Source organism: Pleurodeles waltl, chromosome 7 (genome assembly GCF_031143425.1).
Source record: "Pleurodeles waltl isolate 20211129_DDA chromosome 7, aPleWal1.hap1.20221129, whole genome shotgun sequence".
NCBI classification, from domain to species: domain Eukaryota; kingdom Metazoa; phylum Chordata; class Amphibia; order Caudata; family Salamandridae; genus Pleurodeles; species Pleurodeles waltl.
The window spans coordinates 907,478,084-907,491,700 of NC_090446.1; the positions used below are offsets into that span (position 1 = coordinate 907,478,084).

The following is a 13,617-nucleotide window of genomic DNA, read 5'->3' on the forward strand; positions in this document are numbered from 1 at the left end:
AATGACAGCTGAGTTAGCAGCTCTCAGCTGGGTTAATAACAGTGAACATGCAGGGAACACAAATCAGTGATGGTGTCATTTTGCTTTAAGAGGCCAAAATTAAGTATATTTTGTATACGTTCTGCTAAAATTTAGGAAAAGCCCGTTGCAACAGATTATGTAATTGAGACACAGAAAGGAAATGTGATCTGCCAGGGTCAGATAGTTTGGTAAAGTGGGGATGCCACCCAACCGTATAACATGTAAACCCTGCAACTAAGCAAGTGCATGCATTTCACTATCTTATCATCAGTCATATCTGGCTCAGTAACTGGTGCTGTCCACGCTTTGTGGTCTGTTATTAGAGGCCTCATCTGAGACACATAAGATGGCTTGGTGATGTCTACAACTTGCAACGATGACCTGCTGTGTCCACATGGGTCAAAGTCGTGCCAGAGCCATGCCAGGCTTTCACGGACCACATACCATTGACTATGTAATTTAATCCCATCTAGTTTCATAGTATGGCTGTGAACTCCTGGACAGCTCCCACCCAGAGTCCTCCCCTCCACGAACATGCAAATGCACTACAAAGACAGGATTAAAATGTCCTTCACTGTCTATAAATCTTCCCAGTAACAAAAAAAGAAAAGGAGAACAGCGGGATGCAGGAGAAGTTGCAAAAATAAGGACAGTATTGATTAAGGCATCAATATGGAGAGTTGATGGGGTGGGTGACTCACCTTTAGTTTCCTTCTGGCATTGAACTTCTTCAAGCAGTCCACCGTCTCCTGTCGGTGCATGCAGGAGGCCACTGTGGAGCGGTGCTGGAGGAGAGAGAAGCAGAGATTGCAGTCAGATAGTAAAAAATCAAGGAAAGAGCACAACTGGAAAGCAATATATTACAAATGAGCTAAATAAAAACAAGTGAAACTGTGGTGAGCCTTGGGAACCTGAAAAAACACATGCTTGAGCAAAGCCTTTTATATTCAACACTCATGAAATGTCAAACCTTCTCTCAAGGTATCAGGTAGTCAAATTGGCACATAATTTCAACCGGGGGGGACTGGTAAACTTGCCAGACTAGGGCATGGGCGTTTTAGTCTTTTTGATGTCTGTAGGGGAGGGGAGGTCTCGCAGATCAGTACGTCAATTGTATCAATTCTTGGAGGGCACAGTAAACCTCGCATCATGCTTTTTTACCACAATATGTGACGTCGAGCCCTATCATGGCAGTACAGCCATCCTTTTTTAAAAATCTTTGAGGGGAATGGTCGCATCTCACAGGACAAGACAACTTTAAAAAATACCCCTTTGGCATGATGGGCTAGATAACCTTGAACTACTGGAAATTCATTTAGTTTACTGAGGCATGGTTAATCCATACTATGGGGTTACGAGGCTGCTCTGAGTGAGATGTACACCAAAAGCAAATGGGCTGTGGTGACATCTCTATTGAGAAGCATGTGGTCTGCTCCAATGAGATCTGCACTAGCACGTTGTGGGGAGATCTGAACTAAGAGAAAAGAGTGCCTGCTCTAGGGAGATCTGTAGGGGGCAGTCAGTGCTTAAGTTGTAAATAAAAATGTGCCTGTGCCCAAAGCTCTCCTCGGAGACATGTGGCTGCTGCATTTAAATGTGTGAGCACTGAATACTGAGGCAACATAATCCTAAAGCCATCTCATGCCTCCTTAATCCATTTACAGCCACTCCCTGACCCTTTAGCCCACTCTTACAGCTTTCTGTTTCTTCCTTTGTGACGCTTTTTCGTTTTTCACTTCCTCTCTTTCCCATTAGTGTCTTTTGCTCACTGTAAATGCCTGATACAGAAAACTAAGTGTCAGCCCTAAAAAATAAGTGTTGGTGCCTCGCACCGGAAACCACCGGCTCAAATTAAGCACTAGGAGCAGTGGACTTAGTCCTGGGAATCTGCCTGATATGGTTACTTGTAGATGATTCTTATCCGTAAAGGCACAGTGAGCAAAGTCAGGATAAACTGGTTTTAGTAATTACCTGAGCCTGAAAAAGGGGTTACCATCCAAATGGGTTCCATCAATGTAATTTTGTTCTTCTCAGAACTATAAGAAATCAGTTTTTTCGGGTTAGATTGAGAGCAGTGTTTGCTCCTAGGAACACACCTTGCTTATAAAGTGTTGTCATGGTTAATTAGTCCACAACAGTTGCAATGAAAGTCGGGATTTCCGTCCAGCACACAACTGCCTGAATTTGAATCTTTGAAACCCATTGCAGCTTCAAAGAACTTTGGTGATAGAAGACCATCATTTGTCATAAAAATGTAAATTCTATAGCCGGGGTGTAGCTTGGTCAGTCAGACTGGGTTGGGGGGGGGGCGAGGTTGAGCTTCATATTTCTCAACAATTACACTGAAAGATCAGTAGGAAGGAAGAGCAGTGCAGATTGAGAGTGCGTATCTCAAACTCAATATGTTGTAAAGTAACTATCTTTAAGACATTCAAAACAGACAAGAGTGTGTGTGTGTGTGTTTTGGCCTACATGTATATATACAAATCCCAAGTGAATCCGATAAATACCTTACCATACCTGACCTGTACCCAACTATTAACTACAGAATATATTTATTAGGGGGGTGTAACACCCCAACCACCCCCCTGAAGCTATGGCCCCATCTATAGATTAAAGTGAATAAAAGTCTTCAGGCAAAGCACACACATTTTCATGGGTGGCCAGGCATTGACTGTCCCAAAGAGAAATTAGGCAAATGTTCCAGGAGGATGGTGTTTGTAAACAAAGACTACTAGGGCGAGCATGTAGCATGGCACATTTCCAGCAAACTTTATATATGGCTGTCTCTGCACTTGACCTTTTAACAGTCACCAGCTTTCTAAACTTCTCCTTACTTTTATAGAGGCCATACTGCCTCTGTGGCTTGCTACACACGAGGCAGCCTCTTCATGCAGACAACTGTGGACAACATGGTCAGAATAACAGCAGTAGATCGGCTTACATATTTGTAGAAAATGTAAATCATACGATCACTTCTCAGCATTGCCACTGCCTGTCCTAAATACCCAATAACCCCTTGGTTAACCACTATAATTGGAAGCCTGTCATTGTGACATTCTAGTACTACTGTAGAAAAACACAAGGCCTAGCAGGATCAACTTAATTTAGTTACTTTTTTGCAAGGAATCTAATAAAAACTCTTGAATGCAGCCCCAAGAATCCCATTTGTGGGAAGAGAGTTTCATAGTTTATTTTTGTCACTGCAAAAACACAGTTACCAAGCCTCGCACTGACGATGCTCTTGGTGGCTTACCGATATCCAGGGGTGTTTTAGAGCCTCGGCTGCAGTGATGCGCTTGGCAGGATTGATTGTCAGCATTTTGTTGATGAGGTCTTTGGCCTCCGGTGTGACGGTGTCCCACTCTGGTGATGGAAACTGGGGCAAGAACAGAAAGGATGGCAAGTGTAGTTATTAGGTAGTTTATCATTTTACATTCAGATCTCTACGCATTCCTTTGGTTCAACATCTTTCACAAGCACCCACCCATTCAGACCAGCAAAAAAGACAGAATTCAGCATTGAATGTGTGAAAGCTGAATTAATAACTATTTATTTTCATTAAGAATTTGTATTGAATTAGCCTGACATAGAAAGATAATGTGTGACTTGGAAAACGTGCCCACTTGAGTGACCGCCATCAATACATAAATATTTTTAGTGAATGCATATGATTATTAGTTATTCTGCACATGTACAGAAGAATTTATTAGTATATCACATTAATGGGTTTATGTTATGTATTTGATTTATTATCTTTAGGCCATAAGTTGGCGAAGTTTGGGCCTAGTTGCAAACCCTCACGTTAAGATGCAGAGTTTAATAAATGATCGGAAAAGTATTACCAGACTAGAAAATTAATGCTTCATTGATCACTTTGTGCTGATCAAACAAATTACAGATGTCTTTAACTTTCTCATGAGAACAGCTTGTAGAACCATGTTGTAACACAAAAGATACAAATGTTAACTTGATGCGTGAGCTTGAAATGTTCTCAGGATTCAACAATGGATGCACTGACTAGAGTATGGATTGCAACAAAGGAGATACCTGACGAGCCTAATGATGGGAACAGGAGAAGAGGAGCCAATCATCGAAGTGTGAATGACAGTTTAGTTATCTCTTAGATTTGGGTTTTAGTTTCCATTGGATCAACCTTAAATGTACGATTTTCCCACCAATGAAAATGTGGGAAGATATATCACGGAATTCTAACTTAGCCTGATTGCGGAGAGAGTTCTGTGCCATTTTGTTTGCAACTTAGCCATTAGCTGTTTTGCCACTATCCCGTTCCCCTTCTTCGTGCATGGTTTTATTCTGCTTGGGGAGCTGAACAGTTCCTGATGATTTTTTTCCCTTATAACCATCCTCATAGAGTAAATCTGTGATAATGCTAATTCTTTAGATTGCTAAAATTAAATGGTTCAAAGCTTAAAGCCCACCATGTCTGAACCATTTTTCCTTGCATTGCCCGGTACCAACACTGACCAGATAGATGTCCAGCTGACGAAAAGAAATGCAGTTTGCTGATCCCATTTGAGAGAGGTACAACAAAATGCTCTAGTTTGTGGAAGGTTTTGTTCTTTAAATCTTTAGGTACCAACCGCAAATTTTGATAGAGCCATAGTAAGATGTTTTCCAAATTAGCTTTGTCTGAATTGCTTTTGCATGAATTCCAAACATGCTATTCTAATTAGAGGGTTAGTGAGAAATCCTAATGCTGGCGCGTGCTGAGACCAGATGTATGTTATTTCTATTGAGCATTTATTGTTCCTATTGATTTGTACTGTAACTCTTGAATGTTTAATTGTGAACGCTTTAGTTAAATTGAGATTCTTTAGAAGATTTGGTCATCCAGTGTTATTCATATATGTTTCTCATTTGGTACTGAGACTAACATACATGTTGTTAGCATTGTTAATATAGGGAAATACACTTTCTAACTTTTACTAAAGGTGTGGTTATTCATGGCCATATGGGTCATGGAGCATGGCGTTTACTGACTCAAGTGCGGCAAATCGATTGTTTGAATGTCGTGGGCCCTAAATTGTTTATGGGACAGGTTGAGAGTAATGATAGTGAGATTCCTCCAAGCGCAGTCAAAATGTCTATCGCACCTCTAACGTGTCCCCTTATAAATACATTGTAAAAAAAACAAAGAAGGTCAGACGCGCTCGCAAATATCCCACTTTGTGTTCATTGGAATGTGCATTTTTTAATGCATTGCGGCTGATCGGCTATCAACTAGTATGCCTGAATCAACTTTTTCCTGAACTTCATGTGAACCTGGTTTGCAAGATATGCACCTCCTCCATATGTTATATGCATTCTACTGCATGACATAATATCCAGTACCACACTATCCAGTATGTCACAAGGTAAGTCAGGGTAAAATGATGTGGTGGTAAAAATAATAATTAGATGTTTTCCTTGATGAAGTAGTGGTAAGCGATATAGTGGATGTGATATTATTGTAGGTAGATATAATCAATTTGTATGCCAACCCACCTTACCCAGTTTTCTTGTCCCACCAGGATTTTCATAATTTAGGATTTCCTTTATATTTTATGCAGTCGGCCTTAGTGACTGTTTTTGTCTGACCAGCGCATAATTTGTTAAATAAAAAGTAAATAAATGCCAGAGCCCAAGATATTTCTTAAAAGTTTATGGAAGCGTACACCATCCACTGTCACTGACAGCCCTGTGAATGGCAGTACCTACGTTATATGCAAACCACAACATTCCTACAAAGGTGACAATTTCGACAATTCCAGTTCACATAAATATCTAATAATAGCCTGACAAAACTGCCATTATTTAAAAAAAATGTTTATTAAATTGTTGAATATCGCTAACAAACTTTGTTTTAGATTAAAGAGAGAGCTCCACCATTTGGAAGAAAGTCATACAAATGTTCTGCTATTAAGAAATAAGGGCCAGTGACAAGCCCTGGTACGAATTAAGCACCGTGAGTTGAACACTTCTGACAGAAATACAAGGTCATGTTTAGCATTAGCCTTGATTGGTGTTTTTGCTTGCCGCTTCGATCAGCATTCCACATTATACTCCACTTTCATTACTGCATTTACAGGTATGCCCCTGGAGGTTAATGGAACCTTTCTTTTACCTGCAGTACCTGTGATCACTCATGCGAGGGTCTAGTGTTTCTATCAACATTGGGTTTAGACTCCCTGTCACTGTCTTTGAGTGGGAGAGCAGTGTCAACTTTGGGTGAGCGCTTTTGGCCTTTTGTTCTATTTTTGTTTGCGGCGTTTACTTTCTGAGCATTTTCCTAACATACATTTATTTGTGCGCAGAGGTGGGAGGAATTGCGTGTATGGTGTGCATCTGCAGGTAGTTGTTTGAGTTATATTTAGTATATTAAGTGAATCTGAATTGTCTCAGGTTGAAAGCAACTGTGCATGCCATATACATCAGCATTTGTAGGCTAAACATTTGTAAGTTTGTTGATGGTTGGCGGGTATCAGAGAGATCTAGCTAATGTTGGAAGAGAACTGTGATGGTTATTTGGTGTTTGGTGGACTGTCCTGGTTCCTTCAGCAGAGCTCTCCATTGGCTCCACCAGCCTAACCCTTAGACCGAAGGTCCCACAGACATCAGGCTGCCAGTCTAAGTATCTCAGACAATCCCCTTATTTATGGCAGACATTTTGACATACTTTTTGTTTTCCTATTCAGGTCTACAAGGAAAAGCAGAGAGGTCCCCAACAGGTTACGAACCCTGAGAGAAAAGTTCCTAGAGTGTTAGAGATCCTAGTTTTTTTGTTTGTTTGAAAAACAAAATAATTTGCTGAATAGCCTCATTGAACAAGGTTGATGCTCAGCAAACTTACAGTGCCTTTACTGTTGCAGTGGCTCGTTTTAAGCCATAGAGCTTTCCCACAGGCAAGCACAGATCTCTAAACATAGTGGAACGGAAAGCCACCTGCCAAACTACTAATAACATACTCAAATCTCATGTAGATAAAACTAACGATGGGCGATTGATTCTGCTCCACCGGCGAAGTTCTTGGAGTTGTGGCCACTCTGCATTACGCATGTAATGCGGAATTCCAGCCAATTCTGCTAAACTCTGCAAGGCAAAGTTTTTTTCTTGCCGCAGCTCACCAATGGGACATTGGATAGCAAGAACTGGCATCCTCTAGCAGGATTTTGGGGCGATAGTAGGGTACCCATCGAGACTTTCCAAATGCAGGTGGTCAACGGCAGTCAAGACCGTTCACACTGGAAAAGCTGCTGCTTGAGTAGAAAATCTACTTGAGCGGCAGCAAAACCAACTCGAGCAGCAGCATCCTCTGGCACGCTGCATGGTGCAGTTCATGCTGATTTCTCAGCACAGAGCAAGTTACCACTGCTAAAATCAGTGCAGCCAGTGCAACATGCCGATTTCTGTCTCCTTGTGGAACTCGGCAAAAGCTGGCAGAGTTTTTATGAAACTCTGAAGAAGTCCACTGAGTGAAACTCCGCGAGTTTCGCCCACCCCTAGATAAAACTTTGGCTGCACTGGACATTTTCTGATGTATTTAAAACCTCTGGTACAAACCTTACTACGGGTCCTTAGCATTTATGTTATGTTATAATTGCTTGTATAGCGCTTAAACTGCCCGAAGGCCTCGTAGCACTCGTGCTGCAACGCAGAATCGCAATAGTACACCAGATCATATGAATTTCAGGCTCTGAAGAGCCATGTTTTTAGGGCTTTCCGAAATGAGGTTTCTTGAGATCTTGATCTCACTTAAAGGTATTACTTACATGTGTCCAGATTTTTCTACTTCAGTCTAACTACACATTACTTTGAGTTTCATTCCTATTTCTAACCATAAATTAATGAAGCTTTAGTTACTTTTGTACATCCTAAATTTGTTAAAGGCAATAATATTACGATTGTGGTCTAGGTCAATGTGAAGCCCACAAGCTTAATTATAGAAAGCGTGATGGGTTTCTGAACGCAAGTTGTGAAACATTCTTTTGTGGACTGTGGGGTCTGGAGGCAAGGCAAACCCCTGGGGAGCATTCCGGCACTTTGAAAATTGACAAAGTATTGTGGCAAAAGATTAAGAATGGAGTGCAGGTTATGCGCACCTGGTTGTAGAGCAATGCTGAAATTCAGCACCAGAAGACAATGGTAGACACATAGGAATTGAAGGCCGACTTACGTCATATGCACCTGCTTTGATCTGCTGGTACAGGCGATGCTGGTCTTCATCCCAGAAAGGAGGGTATCCAACAAGTAAAATGTAGAGGATTACTCCTGCAAAAACAAGGAATACAATATCAAAGCCTAGTGGAAGGATGAAAGTCTAAAGTTCCCATCGCCATCCGTACTATCCTAGGTTAATTCGTCTCTGCCTCCAAAAAAGTAATCTCACTGGTTTTGTCTTGGAGATTCTCTGGTTGATGTCCTCTGGATGGCGACGTCAGACTCATGACTTTTTCCTGCACTGCTTATGATGCGGTCTACCACACACTCCATAACCTCAACAGATATAAGGAAGTACGTCACCCAGTGCTGTGTTTTGGAGTCTGTGTGTTTTTATAGATTATAGCTAGTTTATACTTTGACTTGGGTATGTCCTCATTATGTAAGCACTGGGGCGAGGAAGAGGTAATCCTGTGCATGCCTTCCCTTCCTGCCCAGGGAACGATAGTAAAAAACGTTTTTCTAGTTGTTTTTTTAATTATAGCCCTCAGGGACATGTAGGGGACTTTTCTCTCCTTTATGCTACCTGGAGGGGGAGGAGCGTCAGAGATTACCAAATGATTATGATTTTAGAGTACTTTCAGCAGGATAGGTGAAATCTGTACCCGTGTGGAGTCATTGCTTATGGAATAAGGACGGTGACGAGGAAAGCTTGGACTATGAGTAATGAAGATTACAGTAAGGAATCTGACATGAACAATCATAATATTATCCCTCAAACCAAACCCCAAACAAATGAGAAAAATATATCAAACTGCACTCACTGTATTCATTTTCAACATTCCAGATTGTTTAGCAAACTAGCTTTGTCCCTCTTGCACGTCTTCAGTCAAAATTTGTGAGTTCTGATGTCCACGTCTCAACCTCCCTCACATATCTCCCCACTTTACACACTCTCTGCGACTTTTCTATATCTGCATCCTCACACGCCCACACGCCTTACATGCCCAGCTTTGCACCTTTGTAAGATAGCAGTGCTTTAAACTAGCCTCATTCATTTATTGAGTATAGGTATTTCTGTGTAACTAGTGGCCCAGGATGGTCAGCTTCTCTTGCTATGCAGGTGCCCAGACTAGCCTCTATCTCAGCTGACCTGCTTTTAAAATTCAAGAATATTTCATCCGGTGCCTACAGTGTTGGTAGTTGCTGCCACTGTGGCCATGCCTCGTTGTTTCCAGGTATGCTTACTGATGTTTGTGCAAAAAGTGATTCTGCTTGGAAATTCAGATGGAGGTAAGCTAATTTCTGAAATGTCTCAAATCAGCAAAATGTCGCTGGCAGCTACAAAATCTGTGAAAAAGTAAGAAATTTCTGTTTTGCACAGAAAACAATGTCCCACGGATTTAGACTCTCCTAATAATCCCCCAGTTTCTCTAAAGGCCAGCCTCTCAACATATACACAAATGCACATCTACATAGTCACACAGCAGGAAACAGTCAAATACAGACCGTCTGAGACTGCAAAGCAAACATCAGTTCCATTCAGTGTGGGAGAGGTTGCACAGGCCACCTGCACAGGTGTACGTGTGATGAGAGAACTGGCATATCTCCCAGGCACTTCTCTTTTCTGACAAGTAAGGTTGATGTGACTGCTCCCATCAGTATCCCACAGAGAACCCAATGCTCTTGGAAGCTCTCCATGCGATTAATAATTCATCTCACCCCAGAACTTTGCAATGATCCGGGAGTGTGCAGATTGGTGACCAAGTGGAGGCTTGCCCGCCTTTCACCATCTGTTGCTCCATATGATTGTCAGCCCACACAAAATCAGCGCACTTTGGAAGACTTGCTGCGTTTTCGCTGCTCTGCCCATGAGCAGCGTTCAATGAAAAACCAGGGCACTGATCAAAATCCAGGGACAACACTGTACAAAGATCCTGGCCACACAGGGAGAGAAGCAACAGGTATAGAAGGTGACCATTGATGCAGGGCAGATGGTAACCCCAATCTACCGGTTCTGGAGAAACTCACTGTCTCTTTGTACGGAAACTTTTAGCCTTTTGCAAAGGAGGGGCTTGCTGTTAATAAGCACAGGAAAATATTACTGGATGTGGGTTGCTGGTGAGAGGAATGTGTTGAATTCCGTTACGCATGTAAATCTAGAAAGCACAATGTGATATCAACATTGTTTATTTAAACAAGCACACACTCTAACGAGGAGAGTAAAACATCCCAGTCATCTTGCTGCCACCCACCCAGACTCTCCATTCCGTTCTGGAATCGACCCACATCATGTCATGGTTACCTAGCTAAGCAACCATGCCATGGACACATAGAATAGTTATCACAGGATGTTTCTGCTCCATGTCTGCAAAAGGGGGATCAGTTAGTGCTAGGTGTGCCCCTCCTCAGCAGAATGAAGTCTGACTGAGAGAATCTCACACAAAGCCCTTTTTTACTTTCCTGCATCCACAGCTGTCATTAGCAACAAAGAATCTCTGCTGGATCCTCACTCTCATCAGCGAGGCTTTAAAAAGAAGAGTTCTGTACCTCCTCTTCCCCATGATAAAGATGATACTAGTCCTGCCCCCTTTGATGTAACTTCGTTAAAAGTTATCCTTCCTGAGCCTTCGTTTCTACTAGATATTCTGCTGCTGTCTTCACTAGCTGCTCAGACATGTTAGGTACTACGTTATCATGAATTATTAGCCCTGGGCATCGTTTATTTTGTCACCTTTGCATCTCATTGCACCCCCACTGGCCTGTTCCTTCGAACTCAGCCTTGCTGCTCATCCTCACTACCTACAGGAGAACAGTGGCAAGCTGTAATGCCAGTCAGAGATCCTACACACCTATGAGTGAACGTGTGTACCACTACTTACGGGTACCGGAAAAACTTCCTTCCTATGGGCGCAGTAGAAGGTCATTACATATCGGTACAAGGTGCGCTCACTGTGTATGTGTAAAAGAGAGGTTCACTGCCTCGGGGCACCGGAGGAGCTCCCTGTCTCTTGATCTGCTGCTTCATAGTACAATAGGTGTGCCCTCCCTGGTGGGGCAGGAGGAGGAGGGTGGTACAAGAGATGGCCACTTCCTGAAGATTCCATTCTATTCTATGCACATTTGTAGAGCACATAGCTAGCCATGGGCATCCCAGCACTAGTTGTGCACCAGAGACTACACCAGAGCACTCCAGAGGGGTTAGTTCTCGAACAGCCAAGTTTTTAGGTGTTTTCAAAACGTCAATTCATTGTCAACTGTCTGCACAGTATGGGGGAGGGCGCTCCATAGTTTGTCCACATTGTATCCAAAGGATCACCCTACACTTCTCGCACTTTGAATGCAGGGAATCACGGCCTATCGGGCATTGGTGGAACTAAGAATTTTGCTTAGGATGTAGGGAGGGATCAGAGGTCGAGAAACGGGTGGCCAATTTGTTAGAAGTGCCTATGTGCTCTACATAGCACTTTGAATTTTACCACCTGAACCACCAGAAGCCAGTGGAGAAAGGCCAAGGCCTGCTGGGCTGAATTGTGTCTGGGAATGTTGAGTCCAGGCTTCAGCATTCTGCACTACTTGAAGTTTCCTGGTTATGGCTTTTGGCACTCCCAGGTAGAGTGAGTTCCCATAGTCAAGGCAGTAAAGAATGAATGCCAGTGGTGTAGGAGGATGTCACTTCTCATTGATGCAGGAACATATCACTGCTACAGGAGGTGCTCGCTGTACCCGAGATTACAGCGCCCAAGGGAACAGCCTGGTTTAATTGCTATGATCGTCGACCAGCTCAGAATCTTGGTACAGAAAGTACCTGTGTTCAGAGGTAGATAACTGCTATAGTAGAAGGGTTGTTTACTGCTTCGTGGGTAGAAGGTGCTCACTCTCTGTTGATACAGTGGAAGACGCTCTTTAAAGGCATTTTAGAGCAAAATCGAATCTCTTAGTAGAGCCAGCATTTGTCCACGACCCGAGGTACAACACACGCCTACGACGTGTATCAAACACAGCCGAGCATTTAGCAGGATTAAGCCTGGAGGTTTGGGGCCTGAGGATGCAACATCGCGTGCTTTGCCAACAGCATCCACCACTGATATGGCCGCGTGGCACTTCTGCACCTTGGTGCCCTTTCACGCGGTTGTCTCGTGGCCCCAGAGAGCGGGAACCTGCTTGTTAGTGAGGGAGAGCCACACACCTGCCGCAGGCTGAGGAGAACCGCTGATTCTTCAGGCATCAGGCTTCGTTAAGGAAATACCGCGGGTGACATCTGACAGATGTGTGCCGAGAGGCAGCCAAGTGTGGGAGTTGCACAAATTGAGCAAGAAGATGGCCCGGTAGCTGTCATCAAGTCCTGGACTCAGATGCCAGACGCTCAGCAGAGCTCCGACATTCAGTTGCGCAAATACTGTGCTATTGGTAGTGGTGAAAGTGCCTGCAAGAACCACTGTCTCTCAAAGATGCTTAGAGGACCAAAGACGTGTCAAAAAGGGAGAAACAGGAGGGTGAAAGGCAGAACGACTCCACAGCTTGAAAGGGAGAGCCGAGAGGCAGGACTGTAATGCTGTTTGCCCACCTAGAAACACAAGAATATGACATGGAGAGTTCTGGGGCTTCATTCGTAACATGTCCCAAATATTTCCAATGCTGGTCTATGCCCTCTTCGCATTGGAGCAGCCAACAGGCAGGACCTATGGCAGCCTCGGTCACTCTACCCCGAGGACTTAGAACGTTGCGTCCTATCCACTAGAGCCCCATTTATTGGCTTTCAAGCCCCAAAGACTCTTCTCACAAAATCCCTTGCTCTCTCATGCATATTAGACTAATAGTGTGGGCTCCCACCTTTAACAGTGGTCTCAAATCCATGCTTTTCTGTGCATTTTATGTGCATGGAGAGGATCTATGGAATGCAGGGTGGTGGACAATGACAAGGAAGGTAAGAAACCGCAAATGTTGGGCTTTTCCCAACCGTGGACCACCTAGTGATATCAAAGTTGAAAATGCATGTGTTACCCCCTAGCCAAAATGAGCATGATCTCCACATCCCTTAAATAAATCAGTCTCCTTCACAGACCACACAGTGCCCTTTCCTAGGTCTCACAGACACACCCAGACCCCTCATTCCTCAAGCCAGCCTCATGGCCGTGTCTATCTTTTTGCCCTCTTTCAAAGTCCTCCGGCACCGCACTCCCCGCACCTATGCAGACAGCAGATGAAGACCAGTACCTCCAAACTCCATGCCAAGATTTTCTGGCATGTAATAGACCTCCTATTTTAGAGTTTTCAAAACAGAGAGATTTCAGTGCAAACCATGAAACAAACCAGTACCCACTCCCCTATTGTAACGATAAGCTGTATGCTGGAAGAGAGTGAGGTAGACAAAACGCGCTAGAGGCAGCAGGGACAATAATCACATCCTTGGCGCCTGAACCTCTTCTGCCTATC

The 13,617-nt window shown here is 43.4% G+C and overlaps 1 protein-coding gene across 4 annotated transcripts in view; it reads right to left on the reverse strand.

Moving 5' to 3' along the window:
• Positions 1–13,617, reverse strand: part of CAMK2A (calcium/calmodulin dependent protein kinase II alpha) — a 448,541-nt gene that overhangs the window by 109,207 nt on the left and 325,717 nt on the right. For all 4 annotated transcript variants that reach the window (XM_069199537.1, XM_069199539.1, XM_069199538.1 and 1 more), the window contains exons 9-11: positions 8,198–8,292; positions 3,278–3,400; positions 723–806 (exon numbers count right to left, since the gene is read on the reverse strand). In XM_069199537.1, the coding sequence (XP_069055638.1) occupies positions 723–806; positions 3,278–3,400; positions 8,198–8,292 (302 nt within the window). The remainder of the gene's footprint in view (positions 1–722; positions 807–3,277; positions 3,401–8,197; positions 8,293–13,617) is intronic.